At 39.0% G+C, this 27,901-nt stretch overlaps 1 protein-coding gene and 1 long non-coding RNA gene across 2 annotated transcripts; one reads left to right on the top strand and one right to left on the bottom strand.

Moving 5' to 3' along the window:
• Positions 1-117: 117 nt before the first annotated feature.
• On the bottom strand, positions 118-19,659 carry LOC124981311 (schlafen family member 11-like). Its single transcript, XM_047547610.1, has 5 exons — positions 19,568-19,659; positions 6,144-7,225; positions 3,247-3,375; positions 1,258-1,981; positions 118-1,064 (listed from the first exon to the last, which is right to left on the bottom strand). Exons 1-5 carry the CDS (start codon positions 19,624-19,626, stop codon positions 275-277), a joined length of 2,784 nt encoding a protein of 927 aa, XP_047403566.1. The 5' UTR covers positions 19,627-19,659; the 3' UTR covers positions 118-274.
• LOC124981313 (uncharacterized) lies at positions 18,211-27,901 on the top strand. The gene is made up of 3 exons (XR_007107956.1): positions 18,211-18,390; positions 24,430-24,729; positions 25,312-27,901. It is a non-coding gene; the product is annotated as an uncharacterized LOC124981313 (long non-coding RNA).

The raw sequence follows: 27,901 nt of genomic DNA, 5'->3' as shown, positions 1-27,901 counted from the left end.
TTACTAACATCCACACAATCACTGTTCACATGATACATTGTTTAGGAGCAATAGGAATCAAAAGAGCAATTTTTCTTTACAAAGGAATTGTCATTTTGTATTGTTAAACATGTCACACTAAGTAACTGATGATGGGTACAGAGGCGGGGTGTTCCCATGGGAGAAACTTATTATCTGCATAACATGGAGTCTCAGAGCAAAATGGAGTCTGTTTAGTAATTTTCCCTTAGAGTCTGGCCTATAGTAATCTCACAGAGCCAGATCTATCAGCCTATCACACTAAGAAATTACCATGAAACAGAATAAAGAGCTGTTGTCTAGCCCTGGAAGCCAGACAGGCCAGAATGTTCTTTAAGATAGCAGGCTCGGCTGACTTTTCAAGGATCCCAAACACAACGTTCCTTTCCAGGCCTGAGAACCGCCGGATACTGTCCAACACAATGTGGTCACTCAACATGCCATTTGCATCACTGAACTGCACCACCCTTTTCTTCCTCATCACTCTCAGAAGGTCATGCTTATAGCGCTCCACTTCATCTGTGGTACCAACCAGCACAGCGATATCTCTGAATGAATATCCCTTTTCAAAGAGCATCTTGCACTTGTCTGCCACTATGGTCACGATTTGATTCATAGCCAAATTTCTCAGAATCTGGAAGGTTCCCTGGATACTGCAAACCCATTCGGCTTCAGGAAGCATCTCCAAGGACCCATGGGGAATGTTAGGTGCTGGTCTCCTTCTAATGTCCTTCATCACTTCTTGTAGGTATTGGGCTATTTTATTCGCATTGCGGACTACTTTGGTGAGCTCTTCTCTTGGATACTGGAAAGAAAGAGGAGGGAGACCACTTTCATCCAAGTGGCTGGTCTGAAAATAGTCCAGAAAGATCCAGAGAATTCCTGGACATTCTTTTTCCCTCTGAGTGATATCTTTTGCCTTCCTATACCAGTCCCCATCTTCCTTGCGGAAATTCTGAGCTTCATCCACAATGATGTGTTGAATCTCTTCAAAGTTTGCCTTCATGAATGTTTTCCGGGTTACTGCCTGGCAGATCCTTTTATACCTGTAACAATGAAAATGACACACAAAAGTTTCCTTTACTTTATAAAGGAGAAAATCACTCTTTTGTGCTCCATTGAATATAGCACTGTTGCCACAAATTATTTCACCATCTAATTCTCAAGGAACAAGGTGGCTTAGCAGAAAAATAAACCCAGATTAAATAACACATGTAGGTGTAAGATCCAACTGCTTACCCAATAAAGTTCTTCAGAGGCTGGTTTTCACAAATGTAGAGAATTCTATCTGCCTCACAGCCAAACATATTTCTGATCTTCTCCATGATCTTCATGGCCATGATTGTCTTCCCTGAGCCAGGCAAGCCATGGACAAACCAGTGTCTGCTCTTGCGGAGGTTTGTTGATAATATCTCATACTGTTGGACTGTGAGCAGATTTAAAATCTCACAGCCAAGCTGATCACTCAGGAAAGATCTGAAGCCAAGCAAGACAATCACGAGGGCCTGCAGCAAGGTTTCCATTTCCTGCGTTTCTGTAAGGTAATAGGATGAGGGGTAATCTATCAGAAAGTCCGACCCCTGCATGGTCTCTGCATTGCTCTTGGGACTCAGATAGAGAACCTTGGGTACGACACACACTTTCCCAGTGTAGCCACCCATGTTTACCAACTTCTGCTTCAAAGTAAATGCAGTCTTGGTGCAGTAAGCCTGCCCCTCTGCATCCTGATCCCTGAGAACAGTGTAGAGGATGGGGGTGCTGTTCAGAGCGATCAGCAGAGCATCACAGATGACTTCCTGCTTCCCTTTCAAATTCAGGTCCACAGCCCAGCTTCTAGAGAGAATCAGAATTCCCCGGGAGAAGTGATCCATTTGCTGACTTATTAACGCCTCCAGTCCTTCATGCTGTGTGGACAGCTCCTTCCAGAGGGATTCAGGAGTGTATCGTACATTTTCCAGTGGCACTAGACATAGAAAGAATGATAATTTGGGGGACGAAAAATATATGTATTGTAATTATTAATCATATTTAATCATAATAAATTGGTTAAGACAGATTTTTAAATATTTTTGTAAATATTATTATATTTCCAGGAAAAAGAAGCCTTGAAATATCTGACATACCTCATCTAAATCTATGCACCTATTATTTAAATGTCTTGAGAGAGTCCCTAACCTTTGTAAGATACTGATCCCTCTCCTATAAAAGAAAACTAACCAAGGGCAAGTTTTATGGGGAGTAATAGATGAAACAGCATACAGTGTCCAGCTCATCGTGGCCACTGGAGAAATGGTAATGCTCCTTCTCCTTCCTTTTCTCAAAGTATGTGAATCCCAAAATGTCCCTGAAGAATCCCCATGATGGGAGTAGAAGTAGCCTTTCCAGGAATAAGATGATCTTTAACACTGTATTTGTAAAGAAGATGGAGTCATGTAAAACTTTTTTGAGCAGAGGATTTCTTGCAGTCCTGGGCTGGGAGACCTTCAGGCAAGGCCCTTAGGTGCCTCCTGAAGCAGAACTCTTGCTTCTGTCACTTGCCATCATTGTTGGGCTCTGCCCATCACAAAAGTCTTCCCTTAGCCTCAGGCAACAGAAACAATTATGGCACATAAGCATAAATTTGCATTTTAGGGTTTCAAACTTATTTCAATGACCATGTGTTCCAAAGGGAAAATGATATTGTTTTTCATCCTGTTGAGATGATGTGAGAGTATATATGAGAATCAAGATTTGTTGTGATCATTTTAAATGCAGTTGCTCCTATTTCTTTGGTAATTGTTTTGCTCACTGTATAAAAAATAAGGTAATTTAAGGATATGTTTAGAATGAAGCTTTGAAAAACAAAGGAAGTAGAAAATAAGAAAAGACATCATTTGTCAATTGTCCCAAGGAGTTTCCTTATGGGAAATAATGTTCCTGGGTTCTATGTGTCATGCCGCCTTAAGTTTGTGAGGTCAGTGAGGATTCACTTCTTAAACACCTATCACCAAGGCTGAGGATATAGCTCAGGTGTAGGACACTTGCCTAGTATGTGCAAGGCCCTGGGTTTGATTCCCAGCACCTGGAGTTGAGGGAGTAAATCACCTGTCACCTATAGGCTTGGAACATTATCACCTCCAGCTTATGAATTTGCAGAGTTTTCAAGTTTTTAAAACACAAACATAACAACCTATTTCCCTTCATCATAACATAGAAATTGGTGTCAAGAAATCAAACCACAGTTACTACCTGAAAATAAGATTCTCTGGAGATCCTCTTTGTGTTCCAGGCCTTTCTTGGAGTACACAGGTCTGCTGAGGGGAGGTCCACTAGATAGGCTTAGCTGAGATTCAAAGTCTTCAGACAAACACTGAAGATCTTGACAAAGAAGAAAAACTCATGTTATTCTGACATTTCAGTTCATCCCCTCATGTCTGAAAGAGGCCTGAGCAGTGGGTGGAATATATGATTTTCTAGGTGGTGTGACTTGGGAGACAGCTCCCCATTTACCTGTCTAGACAGGGTGTTCATTGCATATTAACACTGTCAAAATCTACCACTGAAGGACCAGTAATTGGAAGTTTGAATGTATCTCTCCTTTCAATATCATTCTTCATTCTTGGTCAGGATTGCATTTTGTTTGTATGTCTCTTATGATACATAGCACGTTCTTTTAGTTCCCACATCTGTGTTTGTGTGTCTTATTTTATATCACCTCTCTATCCTTTACCACCTTCCCTCCACCCAACTTTCATCTCTGTTAAATGTTCTTATAGTTCCATGTACTTTTCTCCAGCAGTCATTATAAGGACTCTAATTATATATTAGTTTAGGGACTTTTTAAATGACTATCTTCTTTGATGGACCCATAAACTCCACAAAGGTCAGGAACTATGTCTGCTTTGGATCTGTGTAGATATTCCTAGAACATAAATATTTTTCAAATGAATGAAAAATGAATTAGCTATAATGCACCAATAAAAAATGTGGAGAAAAAAATCAAAGAATGAAGGCCCTTAGAAGCATAAACTTTACCTTACCTTATATCTCTTGCAGCATAGAATGTAAGGATCATCACATTTCAGGAATTCAACTAGCCCCTAACAGCAAATGCTTAGGTGAAATTCACTAACCAAATATTCATTCACTCACTTAAATCACTACTATATTTTAGGTTGAACCATGACATTACTATCAGCTTACTGAGTAAACAGATGGGTACAAATCATTTCTTTAAGTTGATTTTTATATAGTTAAAATATGCTCAATTTACTTTTACACAAACTTTCCAAGACCATGGTAGTTATGTTTATGAATGCTGACTTCTACCTATCAGGAGTACTTGTGGGGAACAAAAAGATTTCCATTCAAAAATATCAGGAACAAGAAACTCATCATGTAAAGATCTCAGTAGCATACAGACACCCATGTTTATTCCTAAAGATACGAGGTATAAAATCAAAGGACATTAGGGATTGCATAATTAAGCTCTTCCACATGATTTGGAGATGGAAGTCAGATTTATAACATTCCCTTTCCAACAAGCCACCCATGTCACACAAATGACTGTGTCCCAAATTTTATATGATGCTCTGTGTCTCTCCAAGCTTGGCAAATTCTCAGTCATTCCAGAAAGACTGAGATAGACCACTAGTCCACCAAATCATAGCATGATGAGGAAAATATGCAAACAAGGTTAGGAAAATATCATAATGCCAAGTATGGAAAATTGTTAGGAGCAGAGTAGTCAATTGGATTGTGGCCTCTGGCTTAGAGCATAATGGGTACATGGTGACGAGTGGAAATAAAGACAAATTATTCAAAGCACATTCAAGAAGAATGTGAGGGTACTGAGGACAGACCTGGCTTATATTATTTGCATTGGGATGTCCCTCATCACCCTGAGTTACTTTTGGGTTTTTCTGAGCTGCAAAGCCACCAATGTTTCCAAGGATCAAGACACAGAAGGCATCTTAATTTAGGCAGAGGTACTATTATGAGGTTACAGCAAACTTCAAAGATTTTTAAATACTACAAGTAGCTAATCTAAGGAAATGGCACTATGCTAGTAGAAGTCTAATAACCAGGTCTACTTGAGAAAAGATTTTTTTCATTTGTAGCCAACTGTTTATTTCTGTGGTATAAATATTCCCACTATGGAAATTTCAAACCATCCACATAATGTCACTAAATGCAGAGTTGGGAAAAAATGTACAGCAGCACTCCGTTTTATGGTATTTCCACCACACACACACAATAGATGTAAATAATCTCACGAGCACAGATAATAGTAAAATTTAGTAAATAATTAGGAAGTAGTGAGTTTGTATTTATTAGTTGTTTGTAATATACATTATTTAATTGCAAGCATATATTAAAACTTAAACTATTCAGGGACTGAGGATGTAGCTCAGTTGGTAGAGCCCTTGCCTAGCATGTGTAAGGCCCTGGGTTCAGTCCCAGCACAAAAACAAAAACTTAGCTATTCACAAAGGATGTGTTTAACAGTCTGCTCTGAAAATTTAATAATTGGCCTTAGAGTCAATAAAAGTCAGTTTCAGAACACCATTTCAAGAGCATCCCTTCCGAAATATTTTTCTCTTCGACTTCTAATGTGGAAAATTTCCTCTATCAAACACCTGATTTATTCTTCTTTTTCTAGGGCTTTGAAATGTATTAGATCATTTATTTGTTGACTTTTTATTCTTTTAATAAATGAGCTCAATGCAATGAACTTTCCTCTTAGTACTGCCTTCATAGTGTCCCAGAGATTTTGTATGTTGTATAGTAGAGTGAAACAGACATTGTTACCTCATGTACATGTATGACTATATGACCGATGTGATTCCGCAATATATATAATCAGAAAAATGAGAGATTATACTGTTTATGATCTAGCAAAATGTATAAATGCATTCTATCATCATGTACAACTAATTAGAACAAATAAAATTTTTTTAAAAACCTGATTTAGGTTTCTAATCTACACAACAGAACTTTCTCTTGTATGAAAAGCAAGGTACTTGGAGAATCAAGGTACTCAGTGGATGTGAGATTTCCAGTGTCACAGAAAACAAAGAAAAATTGTAATGTGGAGATGCCCAAGAGGCAGAAAGGATAGGGAGGGAGGAGCTTTCTTCTTTTACCTGGATCAGTGTCCGTCATCATGTCTACCCATTTCTCGGTTGTCAGGGTGTAGATGTTCTTCCTATCACTTACTATCCATGAACTGGGAGCTTCTGAGAATACCATACAACAGAATGGTTCCACTTCAATTGCAAAGACATAACCATACAAGTCTTCCTTGAGAAACACATCTATGACTTTGGTCCTATAAGACAACCCTGCTTCAGAAGAGCAGACATGGACAATGGGCAACTTGGAAACTGCTTTTGCTACGGCTCTTGTCAAAGATGCACAGTCAACTTTGTCTTTTGCACATCCCAGGACTTTCCTACTCTGATCCTCCACCCCAATAAAAAGATAGCCTCCACCACTGTTTGCAAATGCAGGGATATACTCTGGAATTATGCCTTTTACATATTCCTGAATGTGTTTTGTAGAAAACTGCTTAAACTCTACAGATTGAGACTCAGGAAAAGGTAGAATTTCACCATATTCAAGTCGGTTTCTCTGGAACACTTGGAAAGCAAGATTTGCTTCAGAGATGTTCTGATGTGCAGCTCTGGAAATTTTACTCTGTAAAAATTCTTCATTATTCTGACTACATTTTACACTCTTTTTCCTGGTTACTAGGAAATCGAATGCATCTCCTGATTTCATGAGACGCACGGAAGTGCCAGATCTACGATACAGCGAAGAGCTCAGGCTGCAAATGCGGGGCTTAGTAGAACTGTCTTCAGGTGAAGGGCCACTGCTCCAAGATTTAACAAAAATGTAAGAACACCTCCCTTGGTGCTTGTATTCAAAGAAAGCCTGCAAGTCTGAAGATTGAATAAGCTCTCTCAGGGACTCTTCCAAGTCCAGTCCCATCTCCACTGGCTGTTCAACCTGGTCTGCTGTTTCCATCTGAATCACTCCTCCTCCTGAGTTTAATAAAGCACACGCAGCCTGTAAAATCTTCACTTTCTCCTGCTCTCTCTGAGGTTTCTGCAGCTCTTTTCTGTATCTTTCACCAAGAGTCACTTTTCCTATGTTGAGGACTAAGTCTGGATGAGATAAATCTTCCGCCAAAGATGAATTATGTTTCTCCATGTCCATTCTGCAACTGAAAACCATTAAAACATGTATCTCATATTAATAAAAAGTAAATTGAATAGTACACATGAAATACATTCACTCATTCATTCAAAAATGTTCATCAAGTTCCTGCTAAGTACCGGGGGTTGGAGATTCAGTGACAAATCAAGAAAGGGCATAGCCCCTGCCTCTCGGATCTTACAGTCAGAGAGGAAATATGATATGAAAAGTACTCTGAAAGAAGAAGCATCAAATATTAACAACCAACCTAATATGAATAAGGAAGGCTTCCTGGTGGAAAGAGTATTCAAGCTAAGATCCAAATTACCCAAGTACAGGAATTAGACAGTAGGAAAAGGAATTAAAACTTTACCATCAGAGTGAAATATGGGAAGTCCTGAAACTAGCAAAGAAAATAGTGTGTTGAAGCAGTGAAGAGGCCCAGCATGCCTGTAATCCCAGTGACTGGGGAGGCTGAGGCAGGAGGATTGCAAGTTGGGGGCCAGCCTCAACAACTTAGTAAGACCCTGTCTCAAAAAATAAAAAGGGCCAGGAAGATTGCTCAGTGATGTGGCACCCCTGGGGTCAATCCCTAGTACCAAAAAATTAAAATTAAAAATTAAAAAATAAAAAGGCAAAATAAATAAATAAAGCAGGAAAAAGATATTCAGTCTTGGACTGGGGATATAGCTCAGTTGGTAGAGTGCTTGCCTCGCATGCACAAGGCTCTGGGTTCAACCCCCAGCACCCAGCACAACGTAAAATAAAAAAAAGATGTTCAGTCTGACCAGAACTTTAGAGTAGCAGGGGATGGTAGATGAGGAGAGAAACAGTGAAAGAGAAAGCTCAGAATTAGAAAAGGGTCACTGCTGTTAGCAGTGAAAAGTGAAGGAAAGATTTTTGAAGAAGGGAGAGTGACATGAAAAGGTAGCCATTAAAAGACATGTTACAAATGAAGAACAGATCCATGGTTGCCATGGGCTATGGGAAGGGGGAAAGTGTGATTACAAAGGGGTGGCACATGGAACTATACACCAGAAATGTTAATTTTACTGTACTGTAAATTTTTTAAAGGGGTAGGCATTTTATTAATTCAGAGTAGAGAACCAATTCGAGAGGGCAAACCGGTAAGAAGGATTTAACAGTAAACAACATGAGAGATGGTGGCCTGGGGCCAAAGAGGTGTCAGCGAAGGTGCAAAGAATTTATTTCCTAGATCTGAGAGAGATTTAAAATAAAATTAACATGGTGCTATGATGGACTTGACAAAAATAGAGGAAAAGGGCTAAAATGTAGTTCACGGGGGTTATGACTTGGGCAACTGGATAGGTAGTGGGAGTCACTATCCCATTCTCTCTACTTCTCTGCATAGTTTAAAAGTATCCATAAGAAAATTTTTATTGACCTTATCTTTTAAATTTTAGTGGTGGACATACTAGTGTCTAATTATATAATACTATAATGATATCATTCTCTATATTTCTCTGTAAGTTTGAAAGAATTCACAACATAAAATATAAAATCTTTGGCTCCCAAAATTTAAAAGAACAGTGAGGCATAGGAAGTTAGAACATTGGTAATACAGTGCTTAAATTTTTGGGCTGCACATTCTTAGGTGGACCAAGTTGGAAAAGAAGATGACCATAGCTGGGAGTAGGCCTGACAAATGGGGAACAGAAGGATCCACGGTTCTTAGTGTTTCTGATTTCAAAGACATTATATTTGCAAGTGGTTGTGCAAATCAATAAAAACTTCCCTGTACTCTGGTAAGGAGGGTGCTCTGAAGACGCATAATTGGACTGCAACCTGGGCAGTCATTTTTCTCTTTTGCTTGATGATACATTCAAGCATGCCATCAAAACATGCCACTCTGCCAGGCGAGGTGGCACATGCCTGTAATTCCGGTGGCTCAGGAGGCTGAAGCAAGAGGATCACAAGTTCAAAGTCAGCCTCAGCAACTTATTGAAGTGCCAAGCAACTCAGTGAGACCCTGTCTCTAAATAAAATACAAGATAGGGCTGGGGATGTGGCTCAATAATTAAGCACTCTTGTGTTCAACCCCAGTACCCAAAAATAAAATAAAATAAAAAAATAAACATGCCATTCTGATTTATTAGTTCAGGAAACATTCAATGATCTCAGTTGGGGCACACCAAGGGCTGACAAGAGACACAAAGAATCTACCTGGCAGGGCATGACTGCGAAACACCTGTAATCCCAGCAGCTTGGGAGGTTAAAGCAGAAGGATCGCAAGAAACTCAGTAAGACCCTGTCTCTAAATAAAATATTAAAAAAGGCTATAAATGTGGATCATAACTAAGCACTCCTGTGTTCAATCGCTGTTACCAAAACAATAAAACAAAACAAAACAAAAAATGGAGAAAAATTCACAGCCCTAAGTGCCCATATTAGTATGAGAAAAAGGTAAAAGTAGAGTGCTTCATATCACTTTAAAATAAGAGGTAGATAACAAAGAAACACAAAAATAGAGGGAATGATAAATGTAAGGCAGAAGGAAATTGGAAGGTGCTAAAGCAATTATTTAACTAACAAGATTAAGATTTGGTTTTTGTTTGTTTCGCTTTTTGGTTTGTTTGAGGTTTGTCTTTCAGAGAAGCCACCGGCATTTTTATTATTTAAAAAGAGATCTGGCGGTGATGGGCAGGGTGGTCAGGTGAATGCCTATAATCCCCGCAGCTCCCTAAGGAGGCTGAGGCAGGGGAATCCAGCAAGGCACTAAGCAACTCGCTGAAACCTCTGTCTCCAAATAAAATACAAAGCAGGCCTGGGGATGTGGCTCAGTGGTCCAGTGCCCCTGAGTTCAATCCCTGGTACCAATAAATAAGTAAGTAAATAAATAAATAAATAAATAAGAAGAGCTCTGGACGAATAAAAGGATGGTTGATGCAGGTGTAGAAAGGAAATAGAATTCTGAGCAGTAAATTACTGAGGCGGCCAGTTTACTCACAATTCTACCCTTAGGTCTGAAATGTTCTTTGTAATAAAATCTGTTTATACTGTATTTGTTCTATTTTATGATCATTAAAGTTCTTATCAGATTATTTATAAAAAGTGCCACTTGTGATATGAACTTCAAAGGTTAATGCTTATTCATATGGACATTTACGCTCAAGTATTACATATTAATTAGTTTCCTAGGATAACTATTTTCATATTGATAACTCCCTTCTATATCCAAGAGAGCAGGTTATATTTTTTGAGGTAGAAACCCAGGAGTGCCTAATCTTTTTTTTCCCTTTAAGAAGGAAAATCAATCAACGGGAAACTCTGGTTGAGTTCTTCAATAAAATAATAAGATTTTGTTCCATCCAAATACATACTAAGAAAGTTGGAAAAATATATAAATATATATTTTGTTGTTGTTGTTTTGGAGGGTTTTTTGGCTTGTTTTTGGTACCAGGGATTGAACCCAGGGTGCTTTACCACTGAGCTACATCCCCAGCTCTATTTATTTTTCATTTTGAGACAGGGTCTCTCCAAATTGCTCACAAGTTACTGAAGCTGGCCTCGAACTTCAGATTCTTCAGCCTCAGCCTCCTCAGTCATTGGAATTACAGATGTCTGCTACTGTGCCCAAACAGATACAGTTTTAAAAACATGTAGAAAAACAAAACTAGAGTAATAAAAATTTGAGAACTCAATCAGAGAGTTCAATCAATAACAGTAAAACATCACAACAGTTATCAAATAAAATTTTATGAGGTACCTGGTTCTGTTGGGTTTACTGGAGAAAATTTTTTATTTTCAAAATCCTATAATTATTACATTATTAAATATACATCATTTGACACATAAAAATATGGCAAGCTATAAAATTCAGTCTTTTTTGGTTCTAAAAATTTCACAAATATTATGACAATAATCCTTTTACTTGTATCTCCCTTGCCTCTATGATCTTTAATAATATTACATTTTTATGAATTATAATCATCAAATGAACAGAATTTTGCATTGTCTTTATCTTTTATCACTTCTCCAAATTTTTGAAATTGTCACATTTATAATTATATATTTCAAAGGCTACATTGCATTTCACCAAGCATATTCATGTTCATTGGTCATTTCTCAATTGTTAAATTGTTAGTAGTTAATCATAAGTGATATTCATAAATCATTTACTCAACAAATATTTATTGAGTATCTATTATTTGCCTAGCACTGTGCTAAATCCAGAGAATGTAGTACTGAACAAAATAAATGTGGTCCTTGCTCTTGAGAGTTTGCTGTTTAGGGGATGTAGAAAGTAAATAAGCAGCTCCTATGCACAACAGTTTAGATTATCAAGGGAACTTAAGATGGAACCACATAGAAAAGCGGTCAATTCTCTCTCAAATTGATATGCAGATTTAACACAATTTTTATCAAAATCCCAGGAAGACTTTATTTATATAAAGACAAAATTATTCTAATAATTTTTTTTATGGGAAGGCACAGGAACTAACACAATAGTTAACATAATATTCTTAAAAAGAAGAATGAAGTATAGACCTGGGGTTGTAGCTCAGTGGTAGAGAGCTTACCTAGCACTTGTGAGGCACTGGGTTCGATCCTCAGCACCACATAAAAATAAATAAATAAATAAATGTATTGTCTCCACCTACAAATAAGAAAAGAATTTTTAAAAAAGGAACAGTGCACAGAAGAATGCCTCTAAAAATGAAGAAGAAGAAGAAGAAGAAGAAGAAGAAGAAGGAGGAGGAGGAGGAGGAGGAGGAGGAGGAGGAGGAGGAGGAGAAGAAGGAGGGTGTAAGGAACCACTCTACTTCATTAAGAATTACTATGTACTATATAGCTGGTGGCACATGCCTATAATCCCAGTGGAGGCTAAGACTGGAGGATCACGAGTTCAAAGCCAACCTTAGCAACTTAGTGAGACCCTATCTCTAAATAAAATACAAAAAAGGGTTGGGGATGTGTCTCAGCGGTTAAGTGGCCCTGAGTTCAATACCCAATACCAAAATAATAATAATAATAAAGAAAGAAAGAAAAGAAGATTTACTATACAGCTCCAGTTATCTATAGTGTGTGATACTGGCAGAAGAATGTACAGATAGAGAACCCAGAAACTGCCCAACCCAAAGACAGCTACTGATTTTTGATAAAAACATAAAAATAATTTAATAGAGAATGAATGGCCTTTTCAAAATGGTGCTAGAGCAATTTAGATGTGCACCAAACCAAACCAAAACCTGGTACAACAGCACATGACAAATACCAGCTACTTAGAGGGTGAGACAGGAGGATAACAAGTTCAAGGCCAGCCTGGGCAACTTAGTGAAGTCTCAAAATAAAATAAAAATAAAAAGTAGTAGGGATATAGCTCAGGGCTTGTCTACCATATATGAAGCTTTGGGTTCAATACCCAGTACCAACAAAGATTAAAACTAAACCTCACATCTTAAACAAAATTTACAAAAGTTTTTAAACAAAAATTAACTCAAAATGGATTGTAAAATTTTGAAATGTTTACAATAGGTGAATGGTTAAATAAACTGTGGTATATCTATATCACAGACTATCACTGAGAAATAAAAAGGAACAGACTATTGAGTCACAAAACAACTGGATGGATTTTTTTTTTTTGGTGGTGTTGGTGCTGCTGGGAATTGAACCCAGGGCTTTGTGCATACTGGGCAAGCAGTCTACCAACAGAGCTCCATCCCCAGCTCAACTAGATGGATTTTAAAGACACATTGAGTGAAAAGAGTCCATCTCAAAAGATCACATGTATATTATTCCATTAATATAACATTCTTGAAATTACTAACCTATAGAATAAAAATTAGTGGTTACAAGGAGTTAGAGATGAAGGAGAAGAGGAGGCAGGTGGGATGACCAGGAGGTAGTGTGAGGGAGATTTTTGTGTTGATGAGGTTGTGCTGCACCTAATTGGGGAGATGACGGATATACAATAGAACATCTACATTGTACCGATGTCAATTTCCTGGTTGATGGTGTATTTTACAATAAAGTTTAACTGTTGGGGAAAACTGGATGAAAGGTATATGGGTCCTCCAGCTTTGAAACTCTGTGAATCTATAATTATTTCAAAATAAGGTGTTTTACAAGATGAGGCTGAATATTATATTTTTATAATGCATAAATGAAAGGATTAGTATCAAGGTATACAAAGAAGGCCTACAGACCAATAAAAGGAAAACAAACATCCCTGTGGAAATAGGAAAAGAAATGGAGAAATGATCGAGTAGTTGATGATTCCAGCATTAAAAAAAAGAAAGAAAAAGAAAAAAGAAAAAGCTGGGCATGGTGATGCACGCACCTTTAATTTCAACAACCCCAGAGGCTGAGACAGGAGGATTTCAAGTTCAAGGCCAGCCTCAGCAATTTATTGAGGCCCTAAGCAACTTGGTGAGACTTTGTCACAAATAAAAAAATAAAAAAATAAAAAGGGTTGGGATGTGGCTTAGTGGTTTAAGTGCCCTTGGATTCAATCCTGGGTACCAAAAAAAAAAAAAAGAAATGAAAGAAATGAAAAGGTATTCACAGAACAGGAACGGAACCACAACTGGCCAATAAAATATGAGAAGATGGCTTAGCCTCAGAGTAGTCAAACAAATGTAAAGAAAGATAAAGATACCATTTTGTTTCCTTAGATGAGCAAATATCTATAAACCTAGCAATATGAAGCATTTATCAAGAGGTAGAAAAACTGGGAATCTTCATTATTGGTAGCTATATAAAGTTATGCAACATCATGGAGAGAAATAAGTCATTTCTAGTACAACTTAAAATGTACATAACCTCTGGCCCATCAGTCCCACAATTTGGTTTATTCCTTATGAAAAAAACCTTGTCCATAATGTACATTGACAAGGAGTGACAAGAATGGTTATTTAACAATAACCATTGTTATAACAATAACTTAGCCTTATTTGTAAGATTGTTCTGGAACTGGCTTAAATGTTCATAAATAAAGAAAAGAGAAAAAACACAGTAACATTTATTTACAGGACTACTAAATATTGCTTTAAGACAATAAACCAACACATGCTTGCTGATCTAGATCAGAAACAAAATGTAGAGTAAAAATAAGTTGGGGCTGGGGTTGTGGCTCAGTTGTAGAGTGCTTGCCTGGCATGTGTGAGGCACTGGGTTCAATTCTCAGCATCACATATAAATAAGTAAAATAAAGATCTATCGATAACTAAAAAATATTTTAAAAAGTAAGTTGCAGAAACATACTTATAGAATTACTCAGTTCATATAAACTAAAGTCAAGGTTGGTGGCACACACTTATAATTCCAGCGACTCCAGAAGCAGGTACACTGAGGCCAGCCTGGACAACCTAGTAAGATTCTGTCTCAAAATATAAAACAAAAAGGGCTGGGGATGTAGCTCAGTAGTAGAGTGCCCCTGGATTCAATTCCCAGTACTAAAAAAATTAAACTTTTTTTTCCGTAGCTTTATTGAGGTAAAATTGATGTACAACAAAATACACATATTTGAAGTATGCAATTTGATCAGTTTTGACATGTATATAACCAATAAAATAATATAAAAAGCATTTCCATCACTCTTTTAAAAAATTTTATTGTTGTTATAGATGAACAGCATGATTTTTGTTTATTTTTATGTGATGCTAAGTATCCAACCCAGTGCCTCACACATGCCAGGCCAGCACTCTGCCACTGAGCCCAGCCTTCCGTTACTTTTTTAAATTTGAAATTATGCAGAATGTGTTTCCTGCATGATTTATTACATTAGAAATTAATCATCTTCAGATATATAGAACTCCATCCCACATGTCAACAATTTTAAAATTAAATGACACACTTATAAATATCTCAGATGTCAAGGAAGAAAGCACAAGAAAAGTAAATAAAAAGTGCTTTGAATTAAGTGATAATAAAAGCTTAAAATATCAGGATCTCTGGGATGAAACAGTACTCAGCTAAACATTTATAACTTAAAGTACTTCTATCAGAAAGAAGCTAGAATAACAATCAAATTATTTTCAAATTAGGTAGGAAGGAAAAATAACAGTAGGAGCAGAAATGTATGAAACTGAGAAGAAATAATACAGCTAAAATTTAATTTAAAAAATAAATAATTCTAATCAAGAAAAAAGTAAGAACACAAAAATCAATTCAGTGAAAGGGAGCTATCAAAATAGCCCTACAGATGATAAAAATATAGTCAGGTAATATTACAATTGTATGCCAACATATGTAATAGCTAACATAACATGATCTATATTAGAGAAGGATCATGTGCTACTGAGATCAAAATGTATTCAGTCATTGATGGATGAAATATTCTATATGTCTGTTAAATTCAAATTATCAATTGTATATTTTACTTCTATACTTTAGTTTTTGTTTGGAGGATTTATCCAGTGGTGACAGAGACATGTTAAAGTTACCCAGTATTATTGTGTTGTGGTTTATTTGATCCTAGAAATTGAGAAGGGTTTGTCTGATGTACAAAGATGCATAAATATATTATGTCTTATTGATGGATAATTCCCTTAAGCAGTATGAAATGGCTTTCTTTGTCCTTTCTGAGTAACTTCGGCTTTTAAAGTCTACTTTCTCTGATTGAGGATAGAAAACCTTGCTTATTCTCATGATCCATGTGAGTGATATGTTAAAAAAAAATTAAACATTTAAACATGCATACCTAATATTACATATTATTCCTGGATATGTGTATGACAAACTGTTTAAAAATCCTCTGTAAAGATACATAATAAGAAAATGGGCTAGGTTAGCTCCCTTGGGATGGTGGTGGGGAAAAAAAAAGATACATAGTAAATTTAGAATAGTAGTTGCCCTTTGGGAAAAGGAGGAAAGGGAAACCGAAAATGGAAGGCAAAGAGAACTTCAGATTTTCCACAATACTTTGGTTTAAAAAGGGAGCCTGAGGGCTGGGGTTGTAGCTCAGTGATAGTGCTTGCCTAGCATGTGTAAGGCACTGGGTTCAAGTCTCAACAACACATATAAATAAGTAAAATAAAGGTCCATTGACAACCAAAAAAATATTTTTAAGAAAGGGAGGCTAAGGCAGGAGGATCCCAAGTTCAAAGCCAGACTCACAAAAGCAAGGTGCTAAGTAACCCTGTCTCTAAATAAAATACAAAATAGGGTTGGGGATGTGGCTCAGTGGTCAAGTGACCCTGAGTTCAATCCCTGGTACCAAAAAAAAAAACAAAAAACAAAACCCGCTTAAATAAACCAAGCGCAGTGCCACACACCTGTAATCCCAGCAACTCAGGAGGCCGAGGCAGGAGGATTATGAGTTCAAAGCCAGAGTCATCAATTTAGCAAGGCCCTAAGCAACTCAGCAAGATCCTGCCTCTAAATAAAATATTTTAAAAGGGGACTGGGCATGTGGCTCAGTGGTTAAGTGCCCCGGCCTCCATCCCCAGTACCAAAAAAAGGTGGGGGAAGAGGAGCTTAATAAAGTGTGGCAAAATGTCAACAATTTGATTCTCCATTTGGGGTAATGGAGTAAGAACAAATTTGGAGTAACAAGTGTTTTATTATATCTTTACACTTATTTAAGTTTAGCACTATTGTTATTATTAAACACACACAAATTTGGGTTTATCCCAGAATAAAGATTGTACAAGAAAAACCATTAATTAACAAAATAGAATAGGGAAGTAGGGTCCACAAGCCAAAAAAGAACACACTGCACTGATGAGACCCACATTCTCAGACCTGGTCCCCAAGTCCCATGCCATCCTAAATCTCACATGTGAAGAAGCAAGCTCAGTTACAACCTGCTCAGGCCTGGAATCACGAGTGGACTGCCTCCTGTACTCATTTCTTGCCCCCACACTTCAGCACTATGGTTCTAGTATTCCAAATTTTCTTGTGCACACAGACTGAAGTAGTTCTAAAAAAAAAATCATCTGATATTGTAGCTAACATAAAAAAACATATTTATGGGGACCAGAGTGATGGCTCAGTGGTAGAGCACTTGCCTGGCATGTGCAAGGCCCTGGGTTCCATACTCAGCACCACATATAAATAAATAAAAGAAAATATCCATTGACAACTAAAAAAAAAAAAAACCATTTATGTTGTTAAAATAAATGTGTCAATTGATGTTTAGAGAAAATATCTAGAATATATGTGGGTATTTAGGAAAATAAATATCTTATGTTACAGGGAATTGTTTTCCTGTTGCAGAGTGGCAGACATCTCTCCTCTATCCACCTGATAAATTTTTCTTAATTATATATTCATTTGTGTCCCATCTCCACAAGGATTTCAGGATACAACTCATTAAAGCTGAGCAAATTCACTAATTCGTGCTTTCACAACTATGTGTTTTAATTAGTGTTGGTAAAATAACCAAATGTCTTTTGACATACTTGCAAAAAATAACTTCAAAAATCCAACTCTATCATTACCTCCCAATCAATAGAGTGCAAGTCTCTCCTGAAAACAAAATAATATATATATTATGAAAATCTGGAGAACCTTTTCATAGACATCAATCAATAGGGTAAGTGTGTTTTCTTTCTTTTTTTTTTTTTTTTTCCTTTCTGTGAATACATGGACTGCATCTGTATTCCTTTACTAAGTCTAGTGGTTGTTGAAAATAAATATAAATGAACGTTCATGGGTTGTGGGCATACCAAAGCAATGTGTTAACCTAGTAATATTTACTGAAAGGAGCATTCTCAAGTTTGGTACATAATTTTGAAGTCCAATGAAAAATTAAAATTCAAAAATTATGATGTCATTTTAAGACAATGACAGTGGGGCATTAAACCAAGGGGCTTTCTCTGTGAAAGTACAGAGATCCTACATCCAGGGAGCCAGACCTGACTAAGCAGCAGTACTCCAGCTGCTTGAATGCCAAGTTTCGGCTTTCTGAGACATGACACTAGAATTTTCCCCCGTTTTTTCAAAGTTTTTCTCAGAAAACTAAATTAGCATGATCCCGCCCCTGTAGTGCTCAAAAGAAAACTAGGAACGCAGTCTTTCTCTAATCTCACCTTGAATCTCCCCCAATTAGGTAACTTCTTCACAGGCATCCCTTCCCACCAAGGCTCTAGCTCCTTCCTCCCTTGTTCTATTTGGGGGTTGGTTTCCGCTACTCTGAAAAACACCTCTACGCCTTCCAGGGTCTCAGACCTCCGCCAGCCTGCTTGGGACTGGAAGCCTACCTTCTGTACACCTGGCCTCAGCTAAAAAGTAAGTCCTCTTCTAAAAACCAGGTCTCCTCACTGTGTGTTTTCGTGCAATTAAGAAAAGCGTGGGAGGAGGCTAGGGGTAGAGCTCAGTGGCAGAGCGCTTGTCCAGCACCAGTGAGGCACTGGGTTCCATCCTCAGCACCAAATACATAAAGTAAAGGCATTGTATCCATCTACAACTAAAAACAAAAGTAAAAAAAAAAAAGTAGTCTGGATTCCCTGTGTCCATCTCCGCCTCTCTTGCCTAAGGAAGGCAAACTTCTCCGGCCCCAGGGTGATTTCCCACCCACCCCCGCCCCCCAGGGGCGCTTTACCTTTGAGCTACATCTCCAGCCATGTTTTTATGTTTTTTATTTTGAGACAAGGGTATTGCTAATTGCCGAGATCGGCCTCAAACTTGCAACCCACCTCCCTCAGCCACCCAGACGTGGGAATTACAGCAGTGCAGCACCACGCGGGCGCAAAGTGGATTTTCATTCATATGCATTCATTCATTCTCATTCATTCTCTCTCTTTCTCTCTCGACTGAACCCAGGGGTGCTCTGCATCCAGTTGGGGGAACTCACGCAAGAGACTTTATTAAGCGGACAGGCAGAGTATCTGCCTGCAGGGTGAGAGACAAAGAAAATGAAAGAGAGAGCAGCCTACGGCAAGAGTGAGGAGGAGAGAGAGAAAATGGTGGGTGGTGGGGGCGGCGCAGAGTGGAATTTGGCGGGCTAATTTGGCGGGCTAATAACAACGGAACAATGGCTGGCAGGAGGTTCCTGGGCTAACAATCTGGACCAATTACTGGCTAGGAATTTCGTGGGTTGTAAAGTGGTGTGGGGGAGGCAGAATAAGGGCGGCAGCAAATAGCAGATCTGATGCCAATAACAGGGTCTCACCTGAGTTGCTGAGGCTGGCTTTGAACTTGCATCCTCAGCCTCCGGACCCTCTAGGATTACAGGCTAGCGCCACAGCGCCGGGCTCTGTGATGTCTTTTTTTTTTTTTTTTTGTCAGTTGTTGGTGGACCTTTATTTTTTATTTACTTATATGCAGTGCTGAGAATCAAACCCAGTGCCTCACACATGCTAGGCAAGCGCTCTCACACTGAGCCACAGCCCCAGCCCCTGTGATGTCTTTTTAAGACCTCTCTGTTGAATAAGCACGGCTTGGTTTCTCCGCAATCTGTACTTACCTTGGGTATGAAGATTCCCAGCGTTGGAATGCTGAGACCGGGCCCCCTGATCTATTCATCGGTTCACAGCTGGACTGAGGGTGGTGATCGCCTTCAAAGGGAAGAAATAGTCCTTAAATCTAAGCCCCAGGGAGAAAAGCAAGCCTGGGAAGAATGCCAAGTTTCAACTTCCTGGAACATTATACTAGCGTTTCCCGCGTTTTTGAAAGTTTCCATTTCTCAGAAACAAGAGAGAGAGAGAGAAATGCTATTTCTTGTTTGTCAGTAAGAATTCATCCCTTGAATAATGGAGTGAATTCTAGTTAATCTTGGCTTGAGACTAAGGAAACTCAGCATAAGAAACACGTTAAACCCTGAGAAAATAATGTATGAAAAAAAATTCTAAATACACAATCAACTGTTAACCCCCAGGGAGGGAAGAGTGGAGGAAGAATATGGAAAGGAAGGGGGATTTTACTTTGTACAATTGAAGCTAGAATTGGGGACAGGCAGTTAGTGTAGAAATGGGAGATTTGGTCAAATCCAGGAAATGGAGGCCGTGAAAGCCATCTGCCTCTGGAAGTTGGAGACTGGAATGTCAAGGATCTCTGGAGCCCATTGATTACCAAATTTACCTATCCTTGTCAAGGACTACCGGAGGGAGCTGCTAATTAACGCCCCCTGGGCCCTTGCCTGACTGAATCACTTTGACTCTCCCCCAGCCCATCTGCTTCTCACTTCATGCATCTCACCTGCAAAACCGGACCTAGTCACTTAGGCAGGAAGGACACATAAGGGGGGAAAGAACTAGAGAACAAAAGAGACCCTAACCTATAAAAGATGTAGGGTGGGCTCACTTCTTGGGATTCTAGAACATCAGCCATGGCCCGCTTCTCCCTCCTGGGAGAAATCTGTATTTTTACTACTTTTAAATAAAACCTGCTTGATATGCTTGCCTTGGCGTGCTTCTCTGATGTTATACTTCAACACCTGAGGGAGCAGAACTCCTCACTGATAAACGGCAGTATCACAACAAGCCTAAGTGACTGAGGAAATATTTTTGTCAGTAAGAAAAGGGGAAAAAAAAAAAAGGCAAGAAATAAGCAAGCAAACAAGAAACACTAGAGTCAGAGAATGAAGCAGTGCATCTCACTGACTTCCCCACTTAAATTTTCTAGTAGCTTTTATAATCCTGAGCGTTGTAATTGGCGCCCAGTTGAAATGCCTCCTGATGGGGCAGGCACAGGGGTGCTTAATTGTAATGCCAGGGACTCAAGAGGCTGAGGTGGGAGGATTACAAGTTTGAGGCCAGTGACAGCAACTTAGAGAGACCCTGTCTCAAAATGAAAATAAAGGGCTGGAGAGATAGCTCAGTGGGTAGAGTGTTTTTTCCAGAAAAGAAATTCCTGTTGGTGGGGCTGGTAGTGCAGCTCAGTAGTAAAGCCCTGGGGAGGAGGAAGAGGAGAAATTCCTTCCTGCTGGATCCCCTGTGATTGACGAAGCAGCAGCAGCTGATACTGTAGATATCATCCTGATTAAGTTTCTGCTACTCACCACCTTGGCTGCTAACCCTCCATAGCCCACACAAGTCACCATTCCCTTAAGATCTTGTTTAGTTTCCTTTGGGTGCCCTTAGAGGCTGCAAGAATTGTTACAGCATGGATTTAACAATCGTTTTTAGCTAGGAGAAAAGGTGTTGTGCACTAGAGAGAACTGGATTACAGATATCACAAACCAGATCATTTATACCCAGTCTTGGCTGCTTGTCAGAACCTTTTGGCACAATTTTCAAAAGTGCAGATTCTAAGAAAAATACGGCTCAACTCGGGTCCCAAGGCAGCTCAGACCCTTAAATCCCGGGGAGCAGGCACTGTGGGGTGCCCGGTCTGAGTCGCGGTCCAGTGATAGCACCCAGAAAGACCCTCCGGATAAGGGAACTCACACCAGAGATTTTAGTAGGCTGAGGACCACAGCTTCTGCTAGGGGCTGGGAAAGAAAGAAAAGAAAGAGTGAGAGAGGAAGAATGGCGCAGGAGCTCCTCCTTAATATTGGAATTTCCTGGGCTAATAACAACGGACCAATGGTTGGCGAGGAGGTTCGTGGGCTAATAATCTGGACCAATTACTGGCTAGGAAGTTTGCAGGGCAAACAATCTGGGTTGTAAGGTGGCGTCGGGGAGCAGAATAATGGCGGCAGCAAAATAGCAGATCTGATGCCAAAAAAGTGGGGTTTCTTTCCAGGCATGCTGACTCGAACTGTCATATATTGGTGCAATATCATCCAGAGGCAGAAAAATGTCACAGCTACATAACACACTTACATAGGAATAAATATACAAACAGAAGCAAACAGTCATCTTGGAGTTTTCATTTGAAACCTTAACCATAAATTAGGTTTTATTGCAGAACTTACAAAAACTTATAATTTATTTAAGAATTGATTCTCATCTTGTCTTAATATTTACCTTTCAATATAATCTTCCCATCAGTAATATTAAGACATCTATTTAGGATGAGAACTCTCCAAAAAAATCCTTCCAAGTCCAAATCTTCAAAGACATACCAATCTTTTGGGGGGGGAGAGGGGCACTAGAGATTGAACCCAGGGGTGCTCTACCACTAAGCTACATTCCCAACCCTTTTTATTTTTCATTTTGAGACAGGGTCTCACTAAGTTGCTTAAGGTCTCGCTAATTTTCTGAGACTGGCTTCAAACTTGTGATCCTCCTGCCTCAACCTCCAGAGTCACTGGGATTACAGATGTGTGCTACTGTAGTATACCAATCTTAATTGTGACTCAAAACCAGTACCTTTTTTATGGCTTAAAAGACAAGCCTTTTATGGCTTACCCGTGGATGCAAGAGTTGTCACTTAAGAGGGTGCAAAAAATACAATCCTCCCAAGACCCAGAAAGTTCACTCCCAAAATAAGCCAAATAAAGCAAAGATCCTTGTCACAGATAACAAGAAGAGTGTTTGTGGGGTCAAGTGGGCCATGGGAACATAAAACTCCTCTAGTCACAAACCCAATAACCTGTGGTACCCCAAGATAAGGGTTTTCCAGCACTATCAAGATAATGGTATCTGAAACAACAAAGGCCTCTTCTGAACCTGTGCTTCCTATTAAGACAAACTCCCCTGAGAACTGGCACAGTAAGATAAAAAGGGTGCTTCCTGTCACCTTACAAGTTCTGTTCCCAGCCTGTTTGGCTGGTTACCTGATAAAAACCAACAGTTGCACCTTCTGACTGGCTGAGACCAAAGAGAATGTTTTCATTTGTCACAAGGCCAAGCTTTTGTAACATAAAACAAGACAGAAGGAGAATCTCATGATTTTCCTCTTTATGACATAATAAAAAAGACAGAGATAAGAAAAGAAAACTACTCCTGGCAGGCTATCTATCACACACAGAACCTAATTCACAAGAGTCATAGTTTAGAGAACTAAATTTTACAAAAGTTTTTCTCCTGTCAGTCTGCATTTGGAAAAAAGGGGATGAGGGGGAAAATTTTTTACCTTCCTCTCTTTACTGAGCATTATAGAGAGGGATCTGTGAGAAGTGACTTTGCTAAGAAGTCTTACCTTCTTGTCGGCTCCTTCAGGATCCCTTCCACAGGTTCCAGAACAAGTAAAGCAGCCCAACATTTTAGGATCTCATCCTCATTGGCAGAAACTGTAGGGAAGGCAACATTTTACCTCTACTTTCTCTTTTTTTTTTTTTTTTTAATTTTTTTAGATGTTGATAGACCTTTATTTTATTCATTTATTTATATGCGGTGCTGAGAATCGAACCCAGTGCCTCACACATGCCAGGCAAGCGCTCCACCACTGAGCCACAGTCCCTACCTCTACTTTCTTAGGATTTTTAGCAGGGCCTGACAATTGCCATGTGACAAATTAACACAAAAAAAAAGCCATACAGACATTTTCTTTTTGCAGTGCTCACAATCAAACCCAAGTCTTCACATATGTGCTTTACCACTGAGTTACACTCCCAGCCCTTTTTACTTTTTTATTTTGAGACAGGGTCTCACTAAGTTGCCCAGGCTGGCCTCAAACTTGCAATCCTCCTGTTGCCAAAAGCTCAGTCCTTGTCCCCAATGCCAGTTCAATAATGAGGACACAGTTTTGAGAAAAAGGAAAAAGAAGGTTTATTGCTTTGCTGGCAAAGGAGAAACACAGGGGACTCCTATCCCAAAGGCTGTGATTCTGCCCATCAGGAGAAACGGGGGGGATTTTAAAGGAACTCTTCAAAGGCTACATTCCAGATGTGTGTCCAGAAAGGTGGTCCCAGGACGCCCTGCAGGTGTGTTAACATTCACTTGTTAATTTGAGAGAGTCATTTCCCAGATTCTCAGCTGGCATCTCCTTCCTGTAGAGCACAGATAGCTCAGGGTAATTTTGTTCCCTGCCACCAGGTTAGGGAACAGAAGAGGGAGAAGAAAAAAAGAAATACTTGTCCCTTTTAAAAATAAGCCTCAGAACTATATTCAAAAGGGCAAGTGGACCACTGTTACACTCCAGCCTCAGCTTCCTGAGTAGCTGGGATTATTACCTGCATGGATGTGCCACCACGCCCACTTCAAATTGCACTTGGGATGGCACATTCTGCCACTGTTGAGTACTTTTGGGCAACCAGAGATGTGTTTTACAGACAGACTTCCTGAGTTCTGTGCCTGGCAACAAGCACTCCTCAAGAGCATAACTACCCGGCCAGCTTCTGACAGTAGAGAGATGAGGAGGAAAGAATGTTTTCATCCTAGTTATGTCCCTCTGTTGCTGAGTCCCCTGAAATGTTTGCACCCTACCTTAACCCATGTTTTGTGGAGTTTATGAAGAGCTGTTCATCTTTTGCCCACCCTGTCACCCTCTTCCTCTCTGTAGGTCTGAATTTAGGCTGCATCAAGGAATGAGCTGGAACCTAAGGTACCCTATTGCACCGAGAATCGCCCTCCCGGTCAGTGGCACTGAGAACCACCTTGCCCTGAGCTGCCATGTGGAAAACGCCTCACCTACAACATGGGAGACTGCGGAGAGGGAAGGGACCAACCCAAACAGGATACAAAATGGAATGCACACCATGATTACAACTCTGCAAAATATATCTTCCAGTGGACTAACATTGGACATGAACAAGCAAAAATTTAAAAAAAAAAAAAAAAAAAAAAACCTGTGTGTCCGATGGTAAGAATTGGGATGAGGTTTTTTGGTTTGTTTTTGTGGCTCTCTTATTTTTTTTTCCATCTTTCTGTCATTACATGGATTTTGTCATGAACATTATATATGTTTAAGTTTCTTAGTGTAGAAAGATGCTTCCCTTTAAATATTTCCTGTTATGTCATTAATTTGAGCAATTATATTGATTTTGGACAAAAATTATAGAAGCTGAGTTTAACTAAGTTGATGAATACCAAAAATATTTAAGTATATCCTATTGTAGTATCAACATAAAATTATATACTATCAATATGGACACTCGTACCTTGCATTTTTGTGTATAGGGAGGTGGAAAACCACAGAGGCTAATGTGAACTTTGGAGTCAGACAAACATGGATTTGAATCCTGGGTTCAGAACTTACTAGTTCTGTGACCTTGGGTAAGATATTTGCCTTTAAATTCATGGCTTTCTCAACTATAAATCAGAGCTAATAAGGGCCAAATTTCTTGAATTTCCCACAAACCAGGCTTTATATAAATGTAGTATTTATTTCAATCTTCATCTTTCTCTTCGGGCATAGGTATTCACTTTTCCCTCTCTTTTACAGATGAGAAAATGGAGTCTTACAGAGTAAAGCAACTTGTCCAGTCATCCAGTCAAGTAAGAATAGAGTTGGAATTCAAAGCCAGGATCAATCTTACCTTAGAACTCAAACTTTTAACACTACCTCACCCTAAAAAATGTGGTATACATGCACAATGGAGTTTTACTCAGCCATAAAGAAAAATGAAAATTATGGTATTTGCAATAAATGGATGGAACTTGAGAACATCATGGTAAGTACATAAGTGAAACTCAGAAAATTAAGGGTCAGTTGGGTACGGTGGTGCACAACTGTGATCCCAGCTACTTGGGAGGCTAAAGCAGGAGGATTGAGAGTTGAAAGCCAGCCCCAGCAAAAGCAAGGCACTAAGCAACTCAGTGAGACCCTGTCTCTAAATAAAATACAAAATAGGGCTGGGGATGTGGCTCAGTGATCCAGTGCCCCTGAGTTCAATCCCTGCCCCAAAAAGGAAGTTAAGGGTCATATGTTTTCTCTCATATGTAGTCCTGTGCTACATAATTCAAAGGGTGGCTGGGAGGTTCAATGATTTATATAAAGCAACTTTCGCCATGTCTGCCACACAGTATGCATTTAATGCGTTAGCTGTAGTCATATATGTCAGAAGACAGGAATGTGGGTATAGAAGCATTCTTAGGAAAAAAGGAAAACAAAGGTGGGGTTAGATTGCCTAAAAATCAAAGGGAGATCAGTAGAGAAAAGGGACCAAGTTATGGAAGGCAGAGAAGGAGGGGGGAAGTGTTAGGGAGTGATATTAACCAAATTATGTTTTTATATTGTGTGTAATATACAAATATGTAACAACAAATCCCATCAATATGTATGACTATAATGCACCAACTAAAAAATGTTGGGAAAAAACACAGTCCCTTATCCTGCCTTACATAATTCAGTCCTGTGCTACCTAATTCAAAGGGTGGCTGGGAGGCTCAATGATTTATTTAAAACAACTTTCACCAGGTCTGCCACACAGTAAGCATTTAATATGTTAGCTATAGTCATATATGTCAGAAGACAGGAATGTAGGTGTAGAGGCATTCTTAGGTATTAACTATGACTTGTGGAGTTTGTTACATCAGCCTGGCTAGGAAGAGGGCCCCTGCTTCCTTCACTGTCCTCCTTCTCCCACTACATGCCTCTTCTAAGATGTACAAGTGGGTAAAGAAGACAACCTTCCCTGATTAAAACAGGAAAAAAGGTGAACTTTAAATGCAAAAGACCAGATAATTCTGAAATAGTAAACAATAATAAGGGAAAGTATGGCCAGGTGCCATGGTACATGCTTATAATCCCAGCCACTAGGGAGACTGAGGCAGAACGGCAAGTTTGAGACCAGCCTGGCAACTTAGTGAGACCCTGTTTCAAAATTTAAAAAAAAAAAAAGGATCTGGGGATGTATCTCAGTGGTAGAGCAACCCAGGTTTCAATCCCCAGTACTGGGGGGGAAAAGTACATATGCCTATATTTTAATTCCTCATTTGTCATCTACATTTTAGTCCAAAAATAAAAGAAGGAACAAAATTGAGAACTGATACCATTTATTTTGCAATCATATTTCCCTTTTGTCAGCTGAACATATAGAATGAGGCAAGCTAAGACTGCTCCTTATCCTTGTGCATCAGGTAGATTCAGAGGGAAGATACCATCACTGGAACTCATTTCTTTTGGTAACCAGAGATTGACTCTGACATCATATGGATATTCCTAAAGGATTTTAGAGGCAGGATATTAGGGATTTTGTATTCTAAACCACCAGGAAATGCCTCCAAGGTTGCAGTGGGAGAAGCCAAGACATAGCAGCTTGGAGGGGATCTGGCAGTTCACGTGGGAAGGGCCTGACTTTGGTTGGGTCAGGAATGTGACCAGAGTCTGATTCCCAGCTTTGCAGGTCAAGAAATTCATATTCTCCCAGAATAATCAGAAGATTCTATAAAGACTCATAGATAGATACTAACTATAGAAAAAACAGACTGTTTTAAACTGTTACTAAACAAACAACCTTAAAAGTTCAGTTACAAAATAATAAATGTTTCTTATTAACGTATTTTCAGGTCAGATGGGATTTGACTGATTTAGTTGGGATTGTTTGAACTTGGCTGAAGCCATGAGTTGAGTTGAAGTCAGTTTCATATGTCTCTCATTCCTTAGTGACTAATGGGCCATCCAGGGCATGTTCTTCATATGACAGAAACCCAAGAGAACAAATGCTGAAAACACATATATGACATATATGTATCAGCTGTTTTTATTTACAGTGAAGGCTAATCCTTGCCAGAGGATCCTGATGGCAAACAGAGGTATTCTTATTTACTCTGGATATGCCAAGATACTCTGGAGTATGTTTCTAGAATATTATAAATCCTCAGAGTTGAGGTTACCAGATCAAGTATTCTATTTCAATGTCATATTTAATTTCGTTGGCCACTTAATGAACATGTGACTTTGAGAAAGTTAAATTCTCTGTGACTTGGTTTTATTACCTACACATATATGACATATGTCCGCATCACAAAAAAAAAGTTAAATGCAAAGAGCACACAGATAGAATATAAAATTGAGTACAAAACTTGATCAT

Source organism: Sciurus carolinensis, chromosome 3 (assembly GCF_902686445.1).
Source record: "Sciurus carolinensis chromosome 3, mSciCar1.2, whole genome shotgun sequence".
In the NCBI taxonomy this organism is placed as follows: Eukaryota; Metazoa; Chordata; class Mammalia; order Rodentia; family Sciuridae; genus Sciurus; species Sciurus carolinensis.
The sequence above is the reverse complement of the archived record's forward strand: the minus strand, read 5'-3'. Positions and strand labels throughout refer to the sequence as shown.

Coding starts and splice junctions, on each gene's coding strand:
- LOC124981311 (XM_047547610.1), bottom strand. CDS start 19,626: ATGAATAGATCAGGGGGCCCGGTCTCAGCATTCCAACGCTGGGAATCT. Junction 7,226..19,567: donor TGGGAATCTTCATACCCAAG/GTAAGTACAGAT, acceptor AATGGTTTTCAG/TTGCAGAATGGACATGGAGA. Junction 1,982..3,246: donor CCAGAGAATCTTATTTTCAG/GTAGTAACTGTG, acceptor TTCTATGTCTAG/TGCCACTGGAAAATGTACGA.